The sequence below is a fragment of the Typopeltis vanoorti genome, chromosome 4 (assembly GCF_054136105.1).
Source record: "Typopeltis vanoorti isolate ZY-2024b chromosome 4, IOZ_Tvanoo_1.0, whole genome shotgun sequence".
Lineage (NCBI taxonomy): Eukaryota > Metazoa > Arthropoda > Arachnida > Uropygi > Thelyphonidae > Typopeltis > Typopeltis vanoorti.
In genome coordinates, this window is record NC_143552.1 from 86,961,555 (window position 1) to 86,982,158 (window position 20,604).

Here is a 20,604-nt window from a genome sequence, read left to right on the forward strand (position 1 = left end):
TTCCTAAGCTTCTTCAACAACCTCCAGAATATTTTGCCACCTTCTTGATATTTATTTTCTATATTCTGTTACTAATGAATATTAAACTGTGTTTTATGAAAAATGTTGTTAAAGCAGTGAATGAAAATGGACCTGAATTTCAGTAACTACATTTACAATATCTAAATATTTAAAAATCAAACTAAAGAAAGTACAGGCCTGTGTAGCTCAGTGGAAGTGGCACTTGTATCCTCTGCACTAGGTCTCCAACTGGAGGAATTTTTTCTAAGCCTGTCTTCGACTAGTTCCTGAGTTAATCAATCTCTGGCACAGGCAAGCAGATTTTTTCTTCTGGAAACTCAAGAAAATCAACCATAGAACCCACATTATTTTAGACAGTAACATATCCTGTTAAGGTTAGGTACCAAGAGATGGCAGCACTTTTTTGCCAGTCTCTTCATCAGTGGCCGCTTAAAATTAGTGATTACCCATGTGCCAGCTATCTCTGATTGGCTACCAGTGGAGATTGAACTGTCCACTCAGTCTGCAAAAGCTAGATGGGGGGTTAAAAGGCCTCGCCTACTCCCTATAGGGGAATAAAAGGCATTAGCTGAACTGAAAAGAAAGTTATATTTGTTGAATCTCAAAACGAAGTATTAAAGGATGAAGAATTCAAAAAGCATATCACTTAAATAAAACAGAAGATGGAAATTATTGGGAGATACTGTTGAAGGATTTCTGGACAAAAATAAACCTGAAAATTATAAAAATCTAGTGATTAACGTATAAAAAAAGTGCAATTAGATAAGGGCAAGGATGTCACTGAAAGGTTGCTTCCTTTATTCTCACTTGAATTTCTAGCAAAGATTGGTAAAGTGAGTAATGAGCAAGATGAATAGTGCCACGAGGATATTCATGGTAATGATGAAATGATACCAAGGGAAATGGAATGCAAGTATAATGGGAGAAAGGAAGTGAAGTACTTATAAGCATTTTTGTGTGAATTTTTAACATTTTACCTTTCAGTTTTATTACTTATTGTTCCTATAGTAAAAACATGCAAAATACTTGAATTTTGGCTGTTTATCTTCAGTTTCCAAAATACAATTTTTTCCACTTTTATCATTGAACACTCATAACAACAAGCCCTGAGGTGTTAGAGGAAAAAGTTCCAGTTTCAAATTCTATACCTAGAACACATAGAATTCACATATTTTAATACTAATTTCTGATATCTTATTCTGCAAATAGTAAGGAATTTGCTATTTTCAAGTTATAAATTAAGAATAAGCAATAACAAACACCACTTTTCACAAATTTTTAATATCTGTTTTATATACATAATATTACATTATACCTATTTACTGAAATTAAAATTTATTTAGGCTTTGTAAAAGGAGATCTCGCAACTTCGGTCTTACTGCAGAGTCACAGTCACAGAAAATGTGTGTAGAATGGTCTTCAATTCTAATCAAAGTATCTTCATTTTGCTGGAGAAAAGAATAAGAAAATATATAATTTTCTACCCTTTTGTTGTTTTTTTTTAAAAGAGAAAATACTAAATACTACATTATACAGGGTGATTCTAAATTATTGTTGGGGTTTCCATGGACTATAATTTTCAAACCAGAAACAACAAATTAAAACTGCTTACAGAATATGAAGGTGTAACTCAAAAAAAAAAATAAAGTTTTATTTGGCAACACTGTACTCGCTGCACTGATGTCTGGGAGATGATATGATATGATACTTCAAAATGATTACTGTTCAAGAGAAAGCAATGTGTGTACTTTGGTGTTTTGAAACAAAATCTGTTATCACAAAGTAATGTCGCTACCGAACTCAGTATGGAAAATATCCACCTACAGATAATGCTATCCGATGTAGGTTAAAGCAATTTCAAGAGACTGGTAGTGTTCAGCATCAAAAAGGAGTGGGAAGACTGAGCACTTTGCAGGAAGTTGTTGAACGAATCCAGGAAGCATTTTATCAAAGCCCACAAAAATCAACTAGACAAGCTTCTTTGCAGTTAGGTATACCACAAACAACTGCTTGGAGGGTTGTTCATAGCTGCCTTCCACTGCAAACTGCAGATTGTGCAGGCAGACGATAAACACTGCTATTTCCAATTTGCACAAGACATTTTGTAAAAAGTTGAAACAGATGAAATTATCCATCTCCAATGGTAATGGAGATGGATGAAAATTATCCATCTCCATTACCATTGGAGAGAGCCTCCATAGCTCAGTCGATATAGACCCTGTTCTCACCTGATATTACGCCACGTGATTTCCTCCTGTGGGAATATGTGAAGGGCATTGTTTACCAGACTCATGTGATCTCCCTCGATGAACTGAAGACCAGAATTGTTGCTGTGATAGAAAGTTACACTGCAAATGATGGAGAAAACTTGAACATCTTATGTGCCATGAAAGGCACGTATGTTGAAGTTGTTTAGTATTCTGCAGCATCGATTCTATAGGTAATAAAACTTTCTGGGTTACATTTTCATATTATGTAAGCACTTTTATTTTGTCATTTCTGGCCACGGAAACCTCAACAATAATTTATAATCACCCAGTATAACTGATATTATTTCCGAATAAAAGACAAAAACTTTCCATTGTTTGCTTGCATTTAGATTTATATTAAAATCCAGTCTGAAAAACTGAATGTGTTTCTAGTTTCAAATTGGAAAAATATTATTTGTATTAATAATAGACGATTCCCATATTGAATTATTGTCTATCTGAGAAAAAATAAAGTTATCTACTTTTTAATTTACATACCAAGATTATTTTCAAGTGTATACTCACACATATAGTACTACATTCCTGAAAAGAATCTTGGGCTCTCAAAATAGAGTAATATAAAATCAAATTAATCTTGAAACAAGCCTCATAGTTTACTTATAGCTCTCAATAGTGCATCCATTATGGCGATGTCTAACCAACTCTTTCATTGTCCCCACTTTCTTTCTTACCTGTAGTGTAGATGAGTGTGTTCAAGAGTATACCAGAAAGGTGATCCCAGACAGGTTGCAAGTACATAAGACTAAACTTAATAGTAGTGCAATGGAGAGAGGCTGGCTTCCTGATGAGATAGAAAATAACCCTACTTGCTACCTTACTTTGGCAAGTCATGAATGGAGGGAATCTAAATATAACAATACGCAGGAGAAACTATTGAGGATACAATATATGCAGGAGACTTGAATGCTTGTGTGGAAGATGAGTCCGTGAGTCATTCATTCAATTATAATATCACATGGAGATTTAAAAAAATAAAATAAAATAAAAAAATCAATAACAATAAAGTTTTTTTTTTTTTTTTTTTGAGTGAATTATTCCTCTAGCCTTTTTTCCTGGCACCAAAATATCACATCCATGCCTCCAAAAATCTGGTATCTTTTTCGGTTCAAGACACTATATTCAATCCATTCCAACTTCTTCTCACCAGCTGGTGCAGCTGTTACTCCAAGACCTCCATTTCCTTAACCTTAGAAATACTATTTTCACATATAGGCTGGTAAAAAAAAAATCTCCCTAAAATTGTCTATGCTATCATGAAGCAGGCATTCTGATTAAAATGAAATTCCCTTTCTCTCTTTCTCACTCACTCAAATCAATGCTTCTTAGATATTTTCCTGGATTCTGTTCTGCATCTTTTCTATATTCCCTAAACTTTACTCTATGCTTATAAAAATGTTCGTCAATATTCAATTCATAATCCAGCTTCTCATTGGCTTCTTTCATTGTATCTATTCATACAAGGCACTGATAGTAAGCCTGAAGCCCTGATGGGAATTCCATTAGTGAAAATTGAATGACTTGGACAAAGTTGGTAAAATGGTTCTTAGGCAAATATGTCATTTTATCACAGCTCTAGAAATTATAAATGAACCAGTGACTGTGAAACTACAATGGTGATAAAATTATGTCATGACACGTAAAAGGAGTTGTTAAAGATTAAAGCTAGATAACCAAACATCTACATTGGTTCTCCAATACTTACTTTCTACTGGTGCATTCTCATTCATTCTGTATCCACCGGGATATACAATGAACTAGGACAGGCTTTCAACTTGGAACTTAAACAAACTGAATTCTGTATTGCCATAAAGACCTCCCATTGTTATCATCAAGGAACTAGAATGAACAGTGAAAACTGAGATACTGGAATAAACTCAAACCCAAACTACACATTACCAAAACTGAAGCTCGCCACCATTAATGTAAGTATCAGGAGAAAAGAAGTGGAACTGGCAAGCTTCTGTTAAACAATAACTATAAGATGTTATAATCATACAATAGTGGTTAGGTTATAGGAAGAAGTAATTAATAGCACTAAACACAAAAGTATACTTCCTACTTCCTTAATGGCAGGGAATTTCCAGTTGAGCTGCTGGCAAATTTCAAAATGAGAAATTGGACAATGAGACTTAATTGTGCCCATGGTCCTACATAAGGTTACACCAAGTAAGATGTGGAGGAATTTTCTGAGTCATTAGAGAAGGCAGTTAACATAAAGAAACAAGAAAAGCTTGTTCTTGTAGGAGATCAAAACAGCAAAGTAGGAAATTATTACCAGTCATACAAAAATGTTTTTGGAAAGTTTCAAGAAAAGAGTATAACAATAGATTAAGATGTACATAAATCCACATGGAAAGGAGACACAAGAAATAAGAAAGTACTGATTTTGTCATTGTTGAAAGTGATACCTTTGCACTAGTTCATTTTTATCCTGCTCAATACCAAATGGTATTGAGCAGGATAAAACCATACTACCTTAGATTAGCTCTGTTCACATTCTTCAATGGTAACAATGTCAAGTACCTTCCTAATATAATACTTTTTAATACAATTCTGCCATTGTTGCTATCTGTTGCGTCCCCTAATTTTTCTCAGGACTCTTATATCTATGGTCTCTAGTATTCAACAGAATTCTAATCCAATTCTTACACCTATAAATTAAAATTGGTTTGAGCACTGTCTTGTATACTGCTAGCTTAGTGTTGTGGCTAATTTCTCTTATTAAACATAAATTTATTCATCTGGTTCCCAATGATACCAGCTTTACTAATTCGATTGCTATCTTCACTAAATATTGTTGTTTTAGCAATACTTGTGTCATAAGGTTTCATAATTTAGCACAATAACAAGGAAAAAAGTGAATAATATATTTTATTTAAAAGCCATATATTTCAACTCTGAAAATTATAGATCATCAATGGCATCGGGTGGTTGAATGCAAAGTAAAACACAAACAACGGAGCATTTAAAACAATAACAGTTGTGTGATGTCATACATAGAATGCAAAGGAAAAAACTGAACAAACGTAGTATTATTAATTAAAAATATTAGTGATGTGCAATTAGAATCAGACTCTTCCATATCTTTGATAGTGAGAAGCAGTTGTTCTGATTTAGGTTCAGACAATGAAGACCTTGACACTTTCTTTTAATAAACATTCAGATCACAATATGCCATGTTTCAGAAAACCATACGGTATTGTGGTCGATATCCATTCCATGTTTTGGAAGGTCAGATTTTTCAAATTTTCTATTAATGATATAAGATTGGTGTTCTTGCATTTTTTTTCTCCAGTGAACATCCAAGTTTGTCCAAAGTAAGAAAGATGACAGTAACATGGAACTTAGTAGAATGTTTCCTATAATACAATCTCAAACAATAATGAAACAGCACAAAGAGTTCCTAGCTCACATTTCTGTCATCCTGCAAGCGATCTCTAGAATCCTTAAAAAAGTATAATCTAGTGGTTACATTCATTCCATTCAACAAACTTATCAGCTTGGTTCCCATCTAAAGATACATGATCCTCTCTTGCACTTCCTGGTATGTACCAAGTGTGACTGTCACCATTCTTACTTCAGTCAAATTGGATGTTCAGTGGAGAAAAGAATGCAAGAACACTGATCTTACACTACTAATAGGAAATCTGGTTTTGCATAACATTAAATGGGTTTTTCTTTTTTTTTCTTTTAATCCTTTTTATAGCTACTTTTGGCTATAGGTGTCCCAATTCTCTCCATCTGTTTATATTCTGAGTTTGAAAGTTTATTTTTCACTTGGTTAGACTATAATAAATTTAGTTTAATCCTTTATCCAAATGAGAGCAAACAAAGTTTGTGTCTGAAAATATCTTCAGGACTGAATATGGTGTTGTACTATCTTACCAGGGTAAGCAGTACAACACCAGGCAACTCATAGCAAAGGTGGAGCAAGTTACCAACACTCCTAACCCAGTATGTCCCATAATGCAAAACACATCTCCTTGCAGATATGTATAATGTTGCGCATTAAGGGATTGGCCACTACCTAGACTAGTTTCGACCTTTATTGAGGTCTCTTCAGTGGGAGCCAGGCCCAGAGTTGGAGATACCAGGCAGAAGCAATAGCAAGGTCATCTTTACCTATAGGAGTTGCCAAAAGGTTTGCCACCTTTTGGAGATGTGTTTTGCATTATGAGAGATACTGGGTTAGGAGTGTTGGTAACTTGCTCCACCTTTGCTATGAGTTGCCTGGTGTTGTACTACTTACCCTGGTAAGCTAGTACAACACCATATTCAGTCCTGAAGATATTTTCAGGCGCAAACTTTGTTTGCTCTCATTTGGATAAAGGATTAAACTAAATTTATTATATCCTGAGTTTGTTGATGCCAAAGAGTTCCAATTGATTTTCTTATATCATCTGACCATCTTCTTTCAAGTCTTCCAATGTTGATTTAAAGAAAATGTCAAGGCTTCAATCAGACATCATTATTTAAAAAAAAAAAAAAACTTCAAAATACTGTTTCCTCAGTAATTCCTTTGCATTGTTCATGTGCTACCTACTTTGTATTCAACTGATGCCACAAAATAACTTGTAATTTTCAGGTTGAAATAATACATGGATTTAAAATAAGATATAGTGTTCACTTTTTTTCCTTGTGTTATGAATACTAAAAATTGTGCCAAAACAGCTGAAATATTTTACTTGTTCTATATATGTATTATATACATACATACATAGACTGGTTTCCATATATTAAAGAACAAAGAGAAAAACCATGATCATTTGGGGGAGGAGGCATGAAAGTCAGGTATATTATGGAAAAATGTGATGATAATGATGAGTACGGTTATCATATACAAATGACTGGTGCAATCAGCACTATGTACAAATCAGCAATGGTTTTCCTTTTTCTTCTGGAAGACATTTCATGATAGCAAATTTCTTGGATATTGCTACTAATCATTTAACTGATAAATTCCGATGGTGAGCCATCATCAGGAGGAGATAGCCAGATGATTACATACATGTTGTCGTGTGGCTCACAGATTGTTTAACCAATTCCAACAGTCACAAACAACATTCAAGAGATACAGTGAAGGAATGCCATAAGCTAACACCACAGTGAGTGACCAATATCTCAGATTATCTGCTCACCAAAACAGGAGTGCTACCGTGAATCAGCTCCAATCTGACACAAAGTTGGATTGGAGCTGATTCAGAAACATTGGTATTTGTTTCCACTGCATGTAGAAGGCTTCATGAAGGTGGTCTGTATGCTAGGTGACCACCAGTTTGCATTTCCCTATCCACACACCACGAGACTCCACATCAACTGGACCCCAACACCAGTGGGAGCTTGTATTATTTACAGACAGGTTCCAATTTGCTCTACAAAGCAATATCAGCAAAGATTGTTATTACCGAGCTCCTGGACACCATTATAAACACATTGTTGTGAGGGATTACTGAATTCCTTATTGAGGCACTCTAACAAACGCATTTTGACCTCTTCTTTTAGCTCTGGTCTTCAAATACTCATTTGTTACTGAATTATTATTATTACTATTATTAAGAGAAACTCATCGAGGGAGGCCACATACTACACACACCAGCTATCATACTTATTCTTGAATTCATTCACACTGCTTGCACTCACAACATCCAATGGCAATCCATTCCAATCATGCACCACCCTCTGAGAGAAAAATCTAGCCCTCACACCCTTCTTAGCCGTCTTCATTCTCAGCTTCCAAGGATGCCCTCTCGTCCTTTACCCACTCTCCATAAATTGAAAAATTCCATCAATTAAAATCCTGTATGATCCTTTCAGAAGTTTGTAAGTCTCAATCATATCACCCCCTCTTTCTCCTGTTTGCTAGTGTCTGCAGTCTACAAATTCTCAATCTGTCTTCATAATCAGTATTCCACAATCCTGATATCATTTTTAACACTCTCCTTTGTACTCTCTCCAATATATCAGAATCACAATGGAAACCAGGAGACCAGACCTGTGCACAATAGTCCAAGTGAGGTCTTATCAAGGCCTTGTAAAGAGGCAAAATAACATCCTTATCTTTACATGTGAACGTTCATTTCAGCATTGCAATTATATTTTGAGTTATTTGCAATCTTTGCCACATGGCCCTTAAACTTCAATCCATCTGTTCATGCCCCTAGTCTTTCTCAGGACTCTTATATCTGCAGTCTCTAGTCTTTGGTCAAGTGTTTTATTTCTGACCCATCTCTCAGATTTCTCAGAATTAAATTATTTATTTACAATTTTTGTGGCTGTTTCTTTCACATCTCACATCATATTGCTTTTCAGTAAAATGCATAAAAATTCATCATATGGGTTTTGAGTTTTGTGATTTTTCCCTCTCTGTTCCTCTGAACAGAGAGAAATCTGATGGGTCAGAAATAAACACTTGACCAAAGATTAGAAACTGCAGATATAAGAGTCCTGAGAAAAATTAGTGGAGTGAACAGATGGCATCAATGACAGTATCATATTAAAAAGGAGTATATTAGGAAAGAACTTGACATTGTCAGCATCCAGGAATGTGTTAGCAGAGGTAATCTGAGGTGGTATGGTCACTTAAACAGAATGGGAGAGGAAAGATTAGCAAAAGAAGTGTTCTCTGCCAGGATGGCAGAAAAAAGACCCAGAGGAAGACAAAGATATAAGTGGATTGATACAGTAGAAAAGTGCATTAGAAGATAGAAATACAAGATCTGACAAAATACAGATTCCAACATCTTGTATTTCTGATAGAAATACAAGATGCTGGAATCTTGACAGGTAACAGATTGATTTGGAGGAAAATTGTAGATAGGAAGTTAGTAATGATGTAAGTTTCATGTAGTACTATCATATCCTGTACACCCCTTGAGGAGACATGTCAGGAATTTGATGATGATAATGAGGTGCTGATATGTATCCTCATTGCATTTCTCTTGAATATTTCCTTCCAATGCTTTATTACCATTTGTTTCATTTATCAATCATTCAATGTAATCACATCAAATATCCAGAATATCTTTAGCTTCAGTTTTCATGTCTCCTTTATCATCAGATTCCTTTGCATCCTGTCTAGCATGCAAAGAATCTTTATCAGGACTTTCTAAGCAAAAATGAATTAGCAACTCATACATGGAAATGGCAAAGTTTTTCCTCCCAAAAACTTAGGTTTTTCATCTTACAGAACAGGCAAATTGACCATAAGTGCACACACATTTTACAGACAATGCAGACAGGATTAACTGTCCTGTCATAAGCAGTAGATTTCTAAGAAAGTAAGTTATTTGGCTGACAACTCATTGAGCTTAACATGAAAAGGTAGATGTGATATTATGAATGCAATTAATATTAATATTCTTAATGATATTAAGAATACAATTTGGTCGGCTAAATATCAAATTACCAGCCCATCCTTGTTCATTCAGTATCCAGGTAGATACCTAACAGGTGCACGATGAGAAGGTGAGGATTGGACATTAGGTCAGAAGCCCTGGTTGGTTCTCTGCATTCTTTTAAATGCTGTGTGCAGGACCCCTCTCAGTTATACAGCTTTGACTCTAAAGTACCCTGAATAAATTGCAAAAGGAATGAAATAGATGCAGCTATAATGCAAGGCTAAATAAAATGTCATAGTAAAAAAAAATAAAAGAATAAAAGGGGGATGATCACATCTAACAGCAGTATAAAAATATGCAAGCTAGGAGAGTAACAGACATGGTGAGGAAAGTAAAACTGGATTATGAAATATGTCAGATAAACAGTTCAAATCTAGACTACATATAGACTACGAGTTCCAGAATTAATTTTTTCTTAAAAGCAATTAATTACTGATCTCTTGTTAAAGTTATTTTACTAAAACCTTATTGTATTTCGATTGTGTTGTTGTATCATGTAGTTCACATATATTCATTGTTGAATCATCAGGTTTCTATTCTAGTTATTTCATTTGAAAATCAAGCTGAAGATGCCCTTGATACTACAACGAAAATTCTTTGCTAATACAAAATTATGTTAGCATAATTCCGTTTAATAGTTTAATTAATTATTATGGCTAACATTTGAATTTGAATTCATCAAGTTATTAATAGTAATAATGTTCTGTGTAATGGTAGTTCAGTTGCTGGGGACAGTGAAATGTATCACCAAATTACCCTGATGGATAATAAACAAGTAATTTATTATGGGTGATTTAAATTATCCAAATATTGATTTAGCAGAGAAAATTCATGATAAGAATGAATGAAAATTTATTAAGCTGTAGCTATCTAAAGCAGCATGTAAAAGAAGGAAGAAAGGTAAAATAGTGTTAGATTTTATCATAATATCAGAGGTAACCCAATCAAGGATGTGATAGTGTTCATGCCATACTGACCTGGAAAGTCGCTAATCATATTTATACTTCCATTAGAAAAGGATACATAATGAATTACAAAGCAGGAATTTATGACAAACTCAGGAAAAATGCTGTTTCGTCCTATATAATCAGTTACTGAATGAGAAGTATATCTGTGTATGGGAACCAGTGGAAAGCTATTTATGATGCAGTGTCTGAAGGTGTCCCTAGAGTTGAAAAATAAATAGAGAGGAATGAAATGGATGTGCAATCTTATTAAGCAAGGGATGACCAGATGATGTGAAAGGAATATCGTAAGGGAGGATGGGAGAAGTAACAAAGTACTTTTAACTTTATAAGTACTGTATGGAAAGCAAAGTTGAAGTATGAAATGAAATTGGGCATGAAGATTAAATGCAACTCAAAGAATTTTACTGTAATGCTGCAAGTAAAGAAGGAATGAAAGCGGAAGAATAACTCTGTTGAATGCAGATAGTATGTTTGTATCTGTAGATGATGTGAAAACATCATCTGCAGATGTAACTGTTTAAATAATGAACACTCACTTTGCTATGATCTACCACCCGGGTATACGAAGGTGGTCTGAAATGTTCTCAGCCTAACAATGAAAAAACGAATTTATAATTTTTTATAATTTGATTCAAAGAAAAATGCTGCCCAGTAAGGAAGAGTTTTAGTTTTGGGAAGAGATAGAAGTCATAGTGAGCCAAATCTGGGGAATAGGGTGGATGTTCCAACAACTCATAGTGCAGATCCCTTAATTTTCCCATTGCCAAAACACCTTTGTGGGCAAGTGCATTGTCCTGATGAAAGATGATTTTTTTCTTCTGCAAACCAGGTCTTTTCTCACGAATTTTTTCATCTAGTCTGGTTAAAAAATCAGAATAATATTCCCCGGTTATTGTTTTACCCTTTTCAAGATAATTAATAAACAAAATGCCTTTCCTACTGATGGAACCGACTTTGCCTTCTTTGGTGCTGAACGACCGGTTTCTGTCCACTGTTTTGACTGGATTCTGGTGTGTAATGGTGAATACTCTGGATGATGCTTGGATTCACCATTACACACCAGAATCCTAGCCTCATCTAGAGTAATAAATTGATGCACAAAAGTTTTATTCTTGTTAAAACGCTCCAAGCACTGTTCAGAGATTTTCATGCGAGTGTGTTTTTTGATTTGCTGTGAGCAAGTATGGCACCCATCTTGCGCAAAGCTTTTTCATTTGCAATTCTTCATGCAAAATATATCCTACACGTTCTTTTGAAATGCCTATAGTCTCAGCAATTTCACGCACTTTGACTCACCAGTCATCCAACACCATATCATGTCATGCAATTGTTCAATGATTTCTGGTGTTGTTACACTTTTTGGACATCCTTCACGTGGATCTTCTTCAAGGCTGGTACTGCCAGGTTTAAATTCGGCAGCCCATTTCTTAATTGTTAAAAATGAAGGAGAAGAGTACCCATAAATTTTTATGAACATCAAATGGATTTCTTTTGGTGTTAAACCTTCTTTTACAAAGAATTTTATAACTGCATGATACTCAACTTTATCCATTTCAAGGGATACAGACAACACTTTTGCTTCAGACAGCTGTATAAAACAAACTACTTGATAGATGACTTGCAATTTCACATGGATGCTTATGATAGATATACCAACTTAGAAAAAAAAAATCTCGCCGATAGTGTTGCCATCTATGGTCAAGGTCGAAAACTTTTCAGACCACCCTCGTATGCAACAGGGTGATATATCTTAGCGTGCACAAGAGCGAGAGAGAAGTGTGCATGAAAAGGTTCTAGAGCTGTTGCATAACCTGGACAAAAATATGGCTATAGAGACAAATGGATTATCAGCACATATGTGCTAAAGGAAGCCTCTCTAGCTCAGTTGTTTTAGACAAGCCCTTTGGTTTGGAAAGACAAGGATTTGAATCCTATCTATGATGTGAGTAACATTTATCAGGTGTTTTCAATCAAGTGGTGAATTAGCAGTTCTCATATGAAGGAGACTTTTTTTCTCCTGGTAACTCAGGTTTTTAGTCCCTCAAAATGGGAAAAAACCAACTGGGAGAACATAAACAATATACAGACATAGGACACTTTGGAAATAAGAGTTAACCAACCTATTCTTTCAGATTTGCTTTCAAATGCTTGCACAGTGAAGTGCAGGTCTATCCTTAAGTACGACCACAGATCTGAGACCCTAGTCTGGCAACGTGCCAAGAAGAGTCAATTCATGTTGAAGGGGAAAAAAGAAATAAGCTGATGTATGAATTGGTCATTAACATGCAAAATCACATGCTTTATATGTAAAATTTTCCAACTGTTATACAAGCAAATAGTTACCACTTTAAAAACTACAATGTTCATAAAAAAAAAGTTAATTTTCCGACGTGTAATAATAGACAGCTCATCCCAAAAGATGGATTGATTACCCTATTATTGGAATGGATTCTCCTTCTTCTGACATGTGCAGAAGTGTCGAAGGGTCTCGTATCTGTGGGCATACAGTATAAATCAGGATGAATGTGCTAAAGGAATGTTCAGCTGAACTGTTAGCCCCTTGACCTGGTTGTAAAATTTGAGTTTTAAATTCAGGAAAGAAAGGTATGTTAGTCCCATAGTACAAGAGTGGTGCATGAGCTGATGTGTCCGACACAATCGATCAGTATCCCAGGAGTAGTGGTGAAGATTTAGGAAAGCTGGTAAGAATTCACAAACAGAAATAGGTTGGGAGTCATGCTATACTTTGCAAGGAACAACATGGGTTTGTTAAAGGGAGGTCATGTCTACGTTGGCTCCATAAAATATGGATACACTATGATACTGTTGGATTTTGATAATGCATTTGACAGGATGTCAAATGAAAGGCTGTTGCATAAATTAGAGGACACAGGACAGCACTATAAACTACTGATTTGGTTGAGGTAGATGGAAGCAGAGGATGTCAGTCTGCCAGATTTAAGGTGACCAGTAGTGTTCACCAGGGATCAGTCTTTGAACCACTGTTGTTCAAACTATACATTAATGACACTGAGAAGGCCCTGGCAGCAGATGTTCAACTGGTTACTTCTGATAATGCAGGGCAATCAGGAAACACTATTGATATGCAAAGCTTATAGAATTACTTCAAAAAGCTGAATCTGTGAATAAATAGATAATGATTGTTAATTCAATGTTATTAAGTGTAAATTATGCACATTGATGTGATAAGAAACAAAGCTTGATGTGTAAGAATAAGAAATTTGCCTTCTAAGTTTTCATGAAATGAAAACATATACTAGAATATTAATTATAAAATCTTTAATAAATACTTTCTTATATTTCGGCAATGTTACACCACCATCACCACGGATCACAAAAAACAATGATATGTGCACACTGAGCAAATGAGACTGAATAAAGGCAACAGAAGTCAGGCCTATAGTCCAAAACAGTGCACCCTAGTTGTCTAAATTGGTTTCTCTAGGCTGTTGGACATGTTCTTAAAATGTATGCTTTCCAGATTTTTGGGGCAGTCTAATGCATCCAAATTTGTTGAGTTTTGGAGAATTATTTTTTTAAAATTGAGCCAGATTTGATGAATAGTCTTTCACCCTTCCATTTGCTGCAGTGTAATAGAATGGACTACCTCCAGCATATTCTCTGGTTGGTGTCCAAAGCATGGTCAGAAAGTCCTGATTGGCTTTATTGGTGAAACCGGATGTAGTCCTTGTGTTCGGATATCCTGATATTGGCAGTCCTGCCTGTTTGGCTGCAGTAGGTCAGTTTACAACTGAAATAGACCTAGTATACACCTAGTAGCTCTAGGGCAGGGGTGTTCAACCCTTCGATCGTTGAGCGATTTTTGGTCAATTTCTTGTGTATTCCTCCTTACTTACAAATTTAATTAAAACTGAAAACATAATATTTTATTTATCATTATTTTGTATTATTTTTAATTTGCTTTAAGTGTACTGCTATTGTTTATTTATTTTTTGTTAAAATTGTCAAATCAGTAATTTTCTTATAAGTAGTGGTAAATGAATTAATTTGGATCAGTGGAAGTCAAACAGCGAGCCTAGTGAATACGATTATAAACAAAGTGTAAAAAACTCGATTGTAGCTTAAATATTAAATATTCCAAAGCACATTACATCGATTTTTTACTTAGGTTAGGTCCCATGTGAATATTGTAAAAAAATAAACTTTGTTTGTCTCGGTATAGTTTGTATTAATGTTTTTGTATATAACTATTTTGAAGCTAACTGTATATACTGCTTTAATAAGAATATGTTAGAGTGTACAAAGGCAATGTTTTTTTTGTCACCTAAGCTGTACATGGCAGCATTAGAAAGATTGTTACTGAAACTGGTATGTATGAGAAAGGCTTGCCGGCTCTAAGTGTAAACATCTCCAAAGTCATTCAGAAAGAGTTCAAACAACTTTCCAGTGGCCGGCAACTTACAATCAAAAGAAAGCGGAGGAGAACAAAAGGCATGTCAAACTTGAAACTTAAGATGAAAGACTCATACCGATTCTTTGGGGGTTCCCAAATTTCATGCGATGCCTCAGAGGAGGCCTAATAAAAAGGGACTGAAGCAAGCAGAAGGGATCCCGGTTCCAGAATTGCTGTCAGAGAGGTGGCCGCCCGATTCAGAGTCACCATCAAAGAGACTGCCTGGATCCACGTTGCTTGAGAGAGGAGTTTCTCACTTCCAGAAAGGAGCTTCTCGGTTCGAGACGTCGCTAGAGAGAGAGAGACTATTCTAGGCCACAGAGAAGGTTTCAAATTGCCGAAAGGAATATTTCCAACTGCCAGAGGAAAGTTTCCAGGCCAGGTTAATGTCAGACATTCACCAGTGTGTTGTGTTTTCATTACAATTTGATGAATCAAACGACTTCGCTGATATTGCTCAATTAATGGTATTTATTCGCATGGCATTTCAAAATTATTCAAGTAAAGAAGAACTTTTGAAAATTATACCATTATTGGGAAGGACTAGGGCAGAAGACATTTTTTTGGCATTTCATGAATTTGTGAAACAACACAAACTTCCAATTTTTAAACTTGTGTCTATTACTACTGATGGTGCTCCTGCAATGATAGGTAATAAATCAGGCTTCATTTCATTATGTAAAAATGATGACAAATATCCAGATTTTTTAATGTACCACTGTATTCACCAACAAGTACAGTGTAGTAAAAGATTAAACACAAAAGATGTTTTGGATGTTACATTTAAAATTGTAAATTCTGTTCGAGGAAAAGCCCAGTAATGCCGGTTATTTAAATTACAGGCAGATGATAATGATAGGGAACTTCTGTTGTACAATAATGTTCGCTGGCTCAGCAGAAGTCAATTTTTAGAAAGATTTCTTGTATTAATTAATGATATAAAAATTTTTCTTGATGAAAAAGGAGATATTTATTCACAATTGCGTGATAAAAGATGGTTGTTACACTTATAATTTTTAGTAGCTTTCTGTACGAAATTAAGCAATTTAAATTTAGAGTTACAAGGTAGAGATAAAAATTTAATCGACATGTTAAGTTCCATAAAAACTTTCCAACAATAGTTACTTTTATTAAAGAAAAATATAAATGACCGTGAATTTGGACATCTCCCATATTTCTTAAAATTTTTTGAACAAAATCAAGAAATGCTTCGCTATGATTTAAAAGAATTTATTCGTGAAATAGAATTAGTTGAGAAAGAAATAAATTCAAGATTTAAAGATTTTAATAAAACTGAAATGATTGTATCTTTTATCAATAATCCATTTCAAGAAAACTTGAACATCACAGAAATTTCAAATAAAATTAGTGGGCTGTTTGATATAAACCAAGCTGAAGTAGAACTTGAGATAATAAACATTCATAAATGAAGTCATTTGGAAGTATGCACATGAAAAATTCCCAATATTAACTGATATTGTGTGAAAAATTCTGTCGTGTTTCAGATCGACATACTTGTCAAAATCCACTTTTTCAAATATGACTGTCATAAAAAATCAATTAAGAAACCAAATTACAAATGATTTGGATGATTGTCTGTGATTGGCCACTTCTTCATATCAACTTGACTATGAAAATATTGTGAGGTCCAAACAATGCCAAATTTCACATTAACTTTTTTTTTTAATCAACCAGCATTTCCTGTGACTTGTGAGTTTGTAATAAATCTGTTGTTTTTTCTAACTTTGGTTTTCCAAAATAGAGAAATAAATATTTTATTCCAATATATTTGTGTTTTTTTTTTGTTGTATTAAAATAATTAAAAGTGATAAATAAATTTTTAAATACACAAATAAAGTTTTTAGTTGTTTATTTGTGTGTAATCAGATATCAGGTTGGGGGAACGTGATCTATATAAGAGAGTAGATCGCCAAATAACTTTTTATAGAAAAGTAGCTCGCGTAGTTAAAAAGGTTGAACACTGCTGGTTTAGGGAATGTGACTGGATCTTTGGTGATGCAGATAAGAGAAGCCAATTTCTCATGTGGTCTGTAACTAGTTGTAAGGTCATATTTACTTGGAATTTTTGTTAATTTTTTGGATGTCTCCCAGATATATTGAATGGTGATAGATTTTGAGTAATCTCTGCTTTTAAGAGGGGAAGAGGAAAGGGATTGCTGCCACATGGTTTTATTATTATTTTTTGGATTTTTAGGGGGTTGTAGCCAATGGCTAAGAACGTGTTAAGGATAAGGTCAGGTTCAGTAGTTAGGGCTCTGTTATCCAAACAGATTAATTTTGCCCTGTTATATAGTGTTTCTATAATCCCATATTTTTGGAAGGGATGGTGTGACTGCTGGTGAATGTATCTACTTGTATGTGTAAGTTTTCTGTAAATGGAGAATGCCAGGGATCCTTCAGGTTGGCATGTAATCAGAGGATCTAGGAATGGAAGACTGTTGTTGTTTTCCTTTTTAAAGGAAAACTGGATCCTACAGTGTTGATTGTTTAGGTGTGGTAAGAAATTGTGGAGTGTGTCCAGGGCATGTGGCCAAATGGAGAACACATCATCCATATAGTGTAGCCAGATAGTGGGTTTTTGTGGGGCAGAGTTCAAGGGTTTTTCTTAAAAGGTCTTCATAAAGAAGAATTATGATCTATTATCTACAAGAATTATGATTATCCACACAGATTCCATTGCACGCAATGCCTCAACACAGCAAGTTGAAGTTATCCAAACAGCCAAATTGATTAACCTTTCTAAAACACTGCAGGATAACAATGTGATTCCAAATTCTGTAAAACAACGATTCATGTCACCGAAGGTTCTATGCATCTATAGCTGCACTAACTTCGCTCTTCTATGGGAGCAGATTGCCGCCACCCACGTTCCCCTGGCCGAAATCAACGAAGATATCAGTGCACTGGAAGAAGAGCTTGCTGTGACACTGAATGTTGACTTTTGGACAATCCTTTCTGACATCTCGAATGCTTCAGCAGACAAAGAATTTCAAAGAATACGATATCGGCACATCAACAAATTTGAGAGTCTGCAAAAAAGTAACTCAGCTTCCAAACTTCAACCACCTCCTAACAGAGTTATAAACTTATATTCGCTTACTCTGAAGCCTGAAGCAATTAGTGTCCTTGCACATGGCCATAACTTTGCAATAGAATCAAAGAAAATTCCTGCACAGAGGATATAATGTACAAGTTAAATAAGGTATCTGCATCCTTCCCAACAATATCAGACTGGATGCAGCCAGTGTTCTCACAAAAGCTAAACCACCAAAAGTAACCAATCAAAAAAAAAAAAAAAATTTGAGGCTCTGCAAGAGATGAAAAGCAACAACAGAATAATAATTACCAAAGCAGATAAGAGAAATGCCACTGTGGTTTTAAACCAGTCAGACTACTCAGGTAAGCTTGCTTCTTTACTACTAGATTATTCTACCTACCTACCTCCCTATAGACTATGATCCCACCAGCACACAAATCAGAACACTCCATAGGCTCCTTAAAAAGGTTACATCTTGGTCTGTGGAAGTTACAAATAGATTAAAAAGCTTCTCCTCCTTATTCATCAATGTCCAACTCAAAGATACCTTAGACCTCATCCAAGCCATATTTCCTCCTAATATCTCAGCCCTATTTCAGTTCACCGTGAATTCAGACTATTTCGTTCGGCAAGGAAAATTCTACAAACAGATGGCAGGGACTGCCATCGGTTCTCCACCCCCAGCCAGCTTCTTTATGGAGACTTTTCACGAAAAAGCATTAAACTCTGCCATACATAAACCCACTGACTGGCTATCTGGATGATGTGTTATCCATTTGGCCGTATGGCCTGGATACACTCTACAATTTTTTAACACACCTAAACAATCAACATCCCAGGATCCAATTTACCTAGGAAAAGGAAAATAAGTCTCCCATTCATAGATACTCTGATTACATGCCAACCTGAAGGATCCCTGGCATTCTCTGTTTACAGAAAATGCACACATTCACCAGCAGTCATCCCCCCCCCCCTTCCAACAATATGGGATTATAAAAACACTATATAACAGGGCAAAATTAATCTGTTTGGATAACTACTGAACTTGACCTTATCCTTAACACTTTCTTAGCCAACAGCTACAACCACCCAAAAATCCAAAAAATAATAAAACCATGTGGCAGCAATCCCCTCCCTCTCGCCCCTTAAAAGCAGAAATTACTCAAAATCTATCACCATTCCATATATCTGGGGCACATCCAAAAAATTAACAGAAATCCCAAGGAAATATGACCTTACAACTAGTTACAAACCACATAAGAAATTGGCATCTCTTATCCGCTCCACCAAAGACCAGCCACATCCCCTAGACCTATCAGGAGTATACTAGGTCTCTTGCAGTTGTAAACTGTCCTACTACAACCAAACAGGCAGGACAGACAATATCAGGATATCCAAACACAAGGACTACATCCGGTTCCACCAATACAGCCAATCAGAACTTTCCGACCATGCTTCGGATACCCACCAGAGGATATGCTGGAAGAAGGCCATTCTATTACACTGCAGCAAATGCAAGTATGAAAGACTATTCATCGAATCTGCCTCAGCTTTAAAAATACTCACCAAATTTGGGTGAGTTTTAAAAATACTCACCAGATTTGGGGAAGCATACGTTCTTAAAACGTATGCTTCCCCAAAAATGTGGGAAGCATACGTTTTAAGAACTTCATCCCAACAGCCAAGACAAGCCAATTTAACCCACTAGGGGACATTGTTTAGGACTCTAGGCCTGACTTCTGTTGCCTTTATTCAGTCTCATTTGCTTAGTGTGCACATATCATTGTTTTTTGTGATCTGTGATGATAGCAGTGTAACATTGCCGAAATTTAGGAAAGTATTTATTAAAGTTTTTATAATTAATATTCTAGTATACGTTGTCATTTCTTGAAAAATTAAAAGCTATGTATAACCAACATATAAGCTTATCTACAAGAATTAAGATAAGGAATTTGATTTTGCCTCTTTATAAGGTGTTAATAAAATTGCATCTTGACCACTTTGTATATTTAGTTTCCTAGGTTCTGATGAGATGAAGAAGCTATCGAGAAAGGACAAAAGAAGAGCTGTTATAAAGATATTAAGATTACAGAACATAGATTATGAGGTTTGTGGACTGCAGACTGATAAAGGATGGGGGGGGGGGCAGTGATATGATAGAAACCTATAAACTTCTGAAAAGGTATTATGGGATGACTAGTTGACGAAATTTTTATATATGGAAGGTGGTGCGAGGACAAGGGCTAGGTTTTTCTCTCACAGGGCAGTGAGTGAGTGGACAGCTTGACTGCTGAAGTGGTGATAGTTGGACTCCCCTGATGTGTCTTTGAATTCCTGGAGGCATCTCATGATAATAATATTAATGATAATGGGGATAATCTAGGTGGTAATATGCAGTTATACTCTGATTATGGAAAGCTGAAAAGACAGAAAAAGCATATCAGATAGACAATCT

General features: G+C 35.3%; 1 protein-coding gene across 2 annotated transcripts in view; it reads right to left on the reverse strand.

Moving 5' to 3' along the window:
- Nucleotides 1-1,349: 1,349 nt before the first annotated feature.
- Nucleotides 1,350-20,604, reverse strand: part of IntS9 (integrator complex subunit 9) — a 405,017-nt gene continuing 385,762 nt past the window's right edge. For both annotated transcript variants that reach the window (XM_090391326.1, XM_090391327.1), the window contains exon 19: nucleotides 1,350-1,469. In XM_090391326.1, coding sequence (XP_090247452.1) covers nucleotides 1,350-1,469 — 120 coding nt within the window. The remainder of the gene's footprint in view (nucleotides 1,470-20,604) is intronic.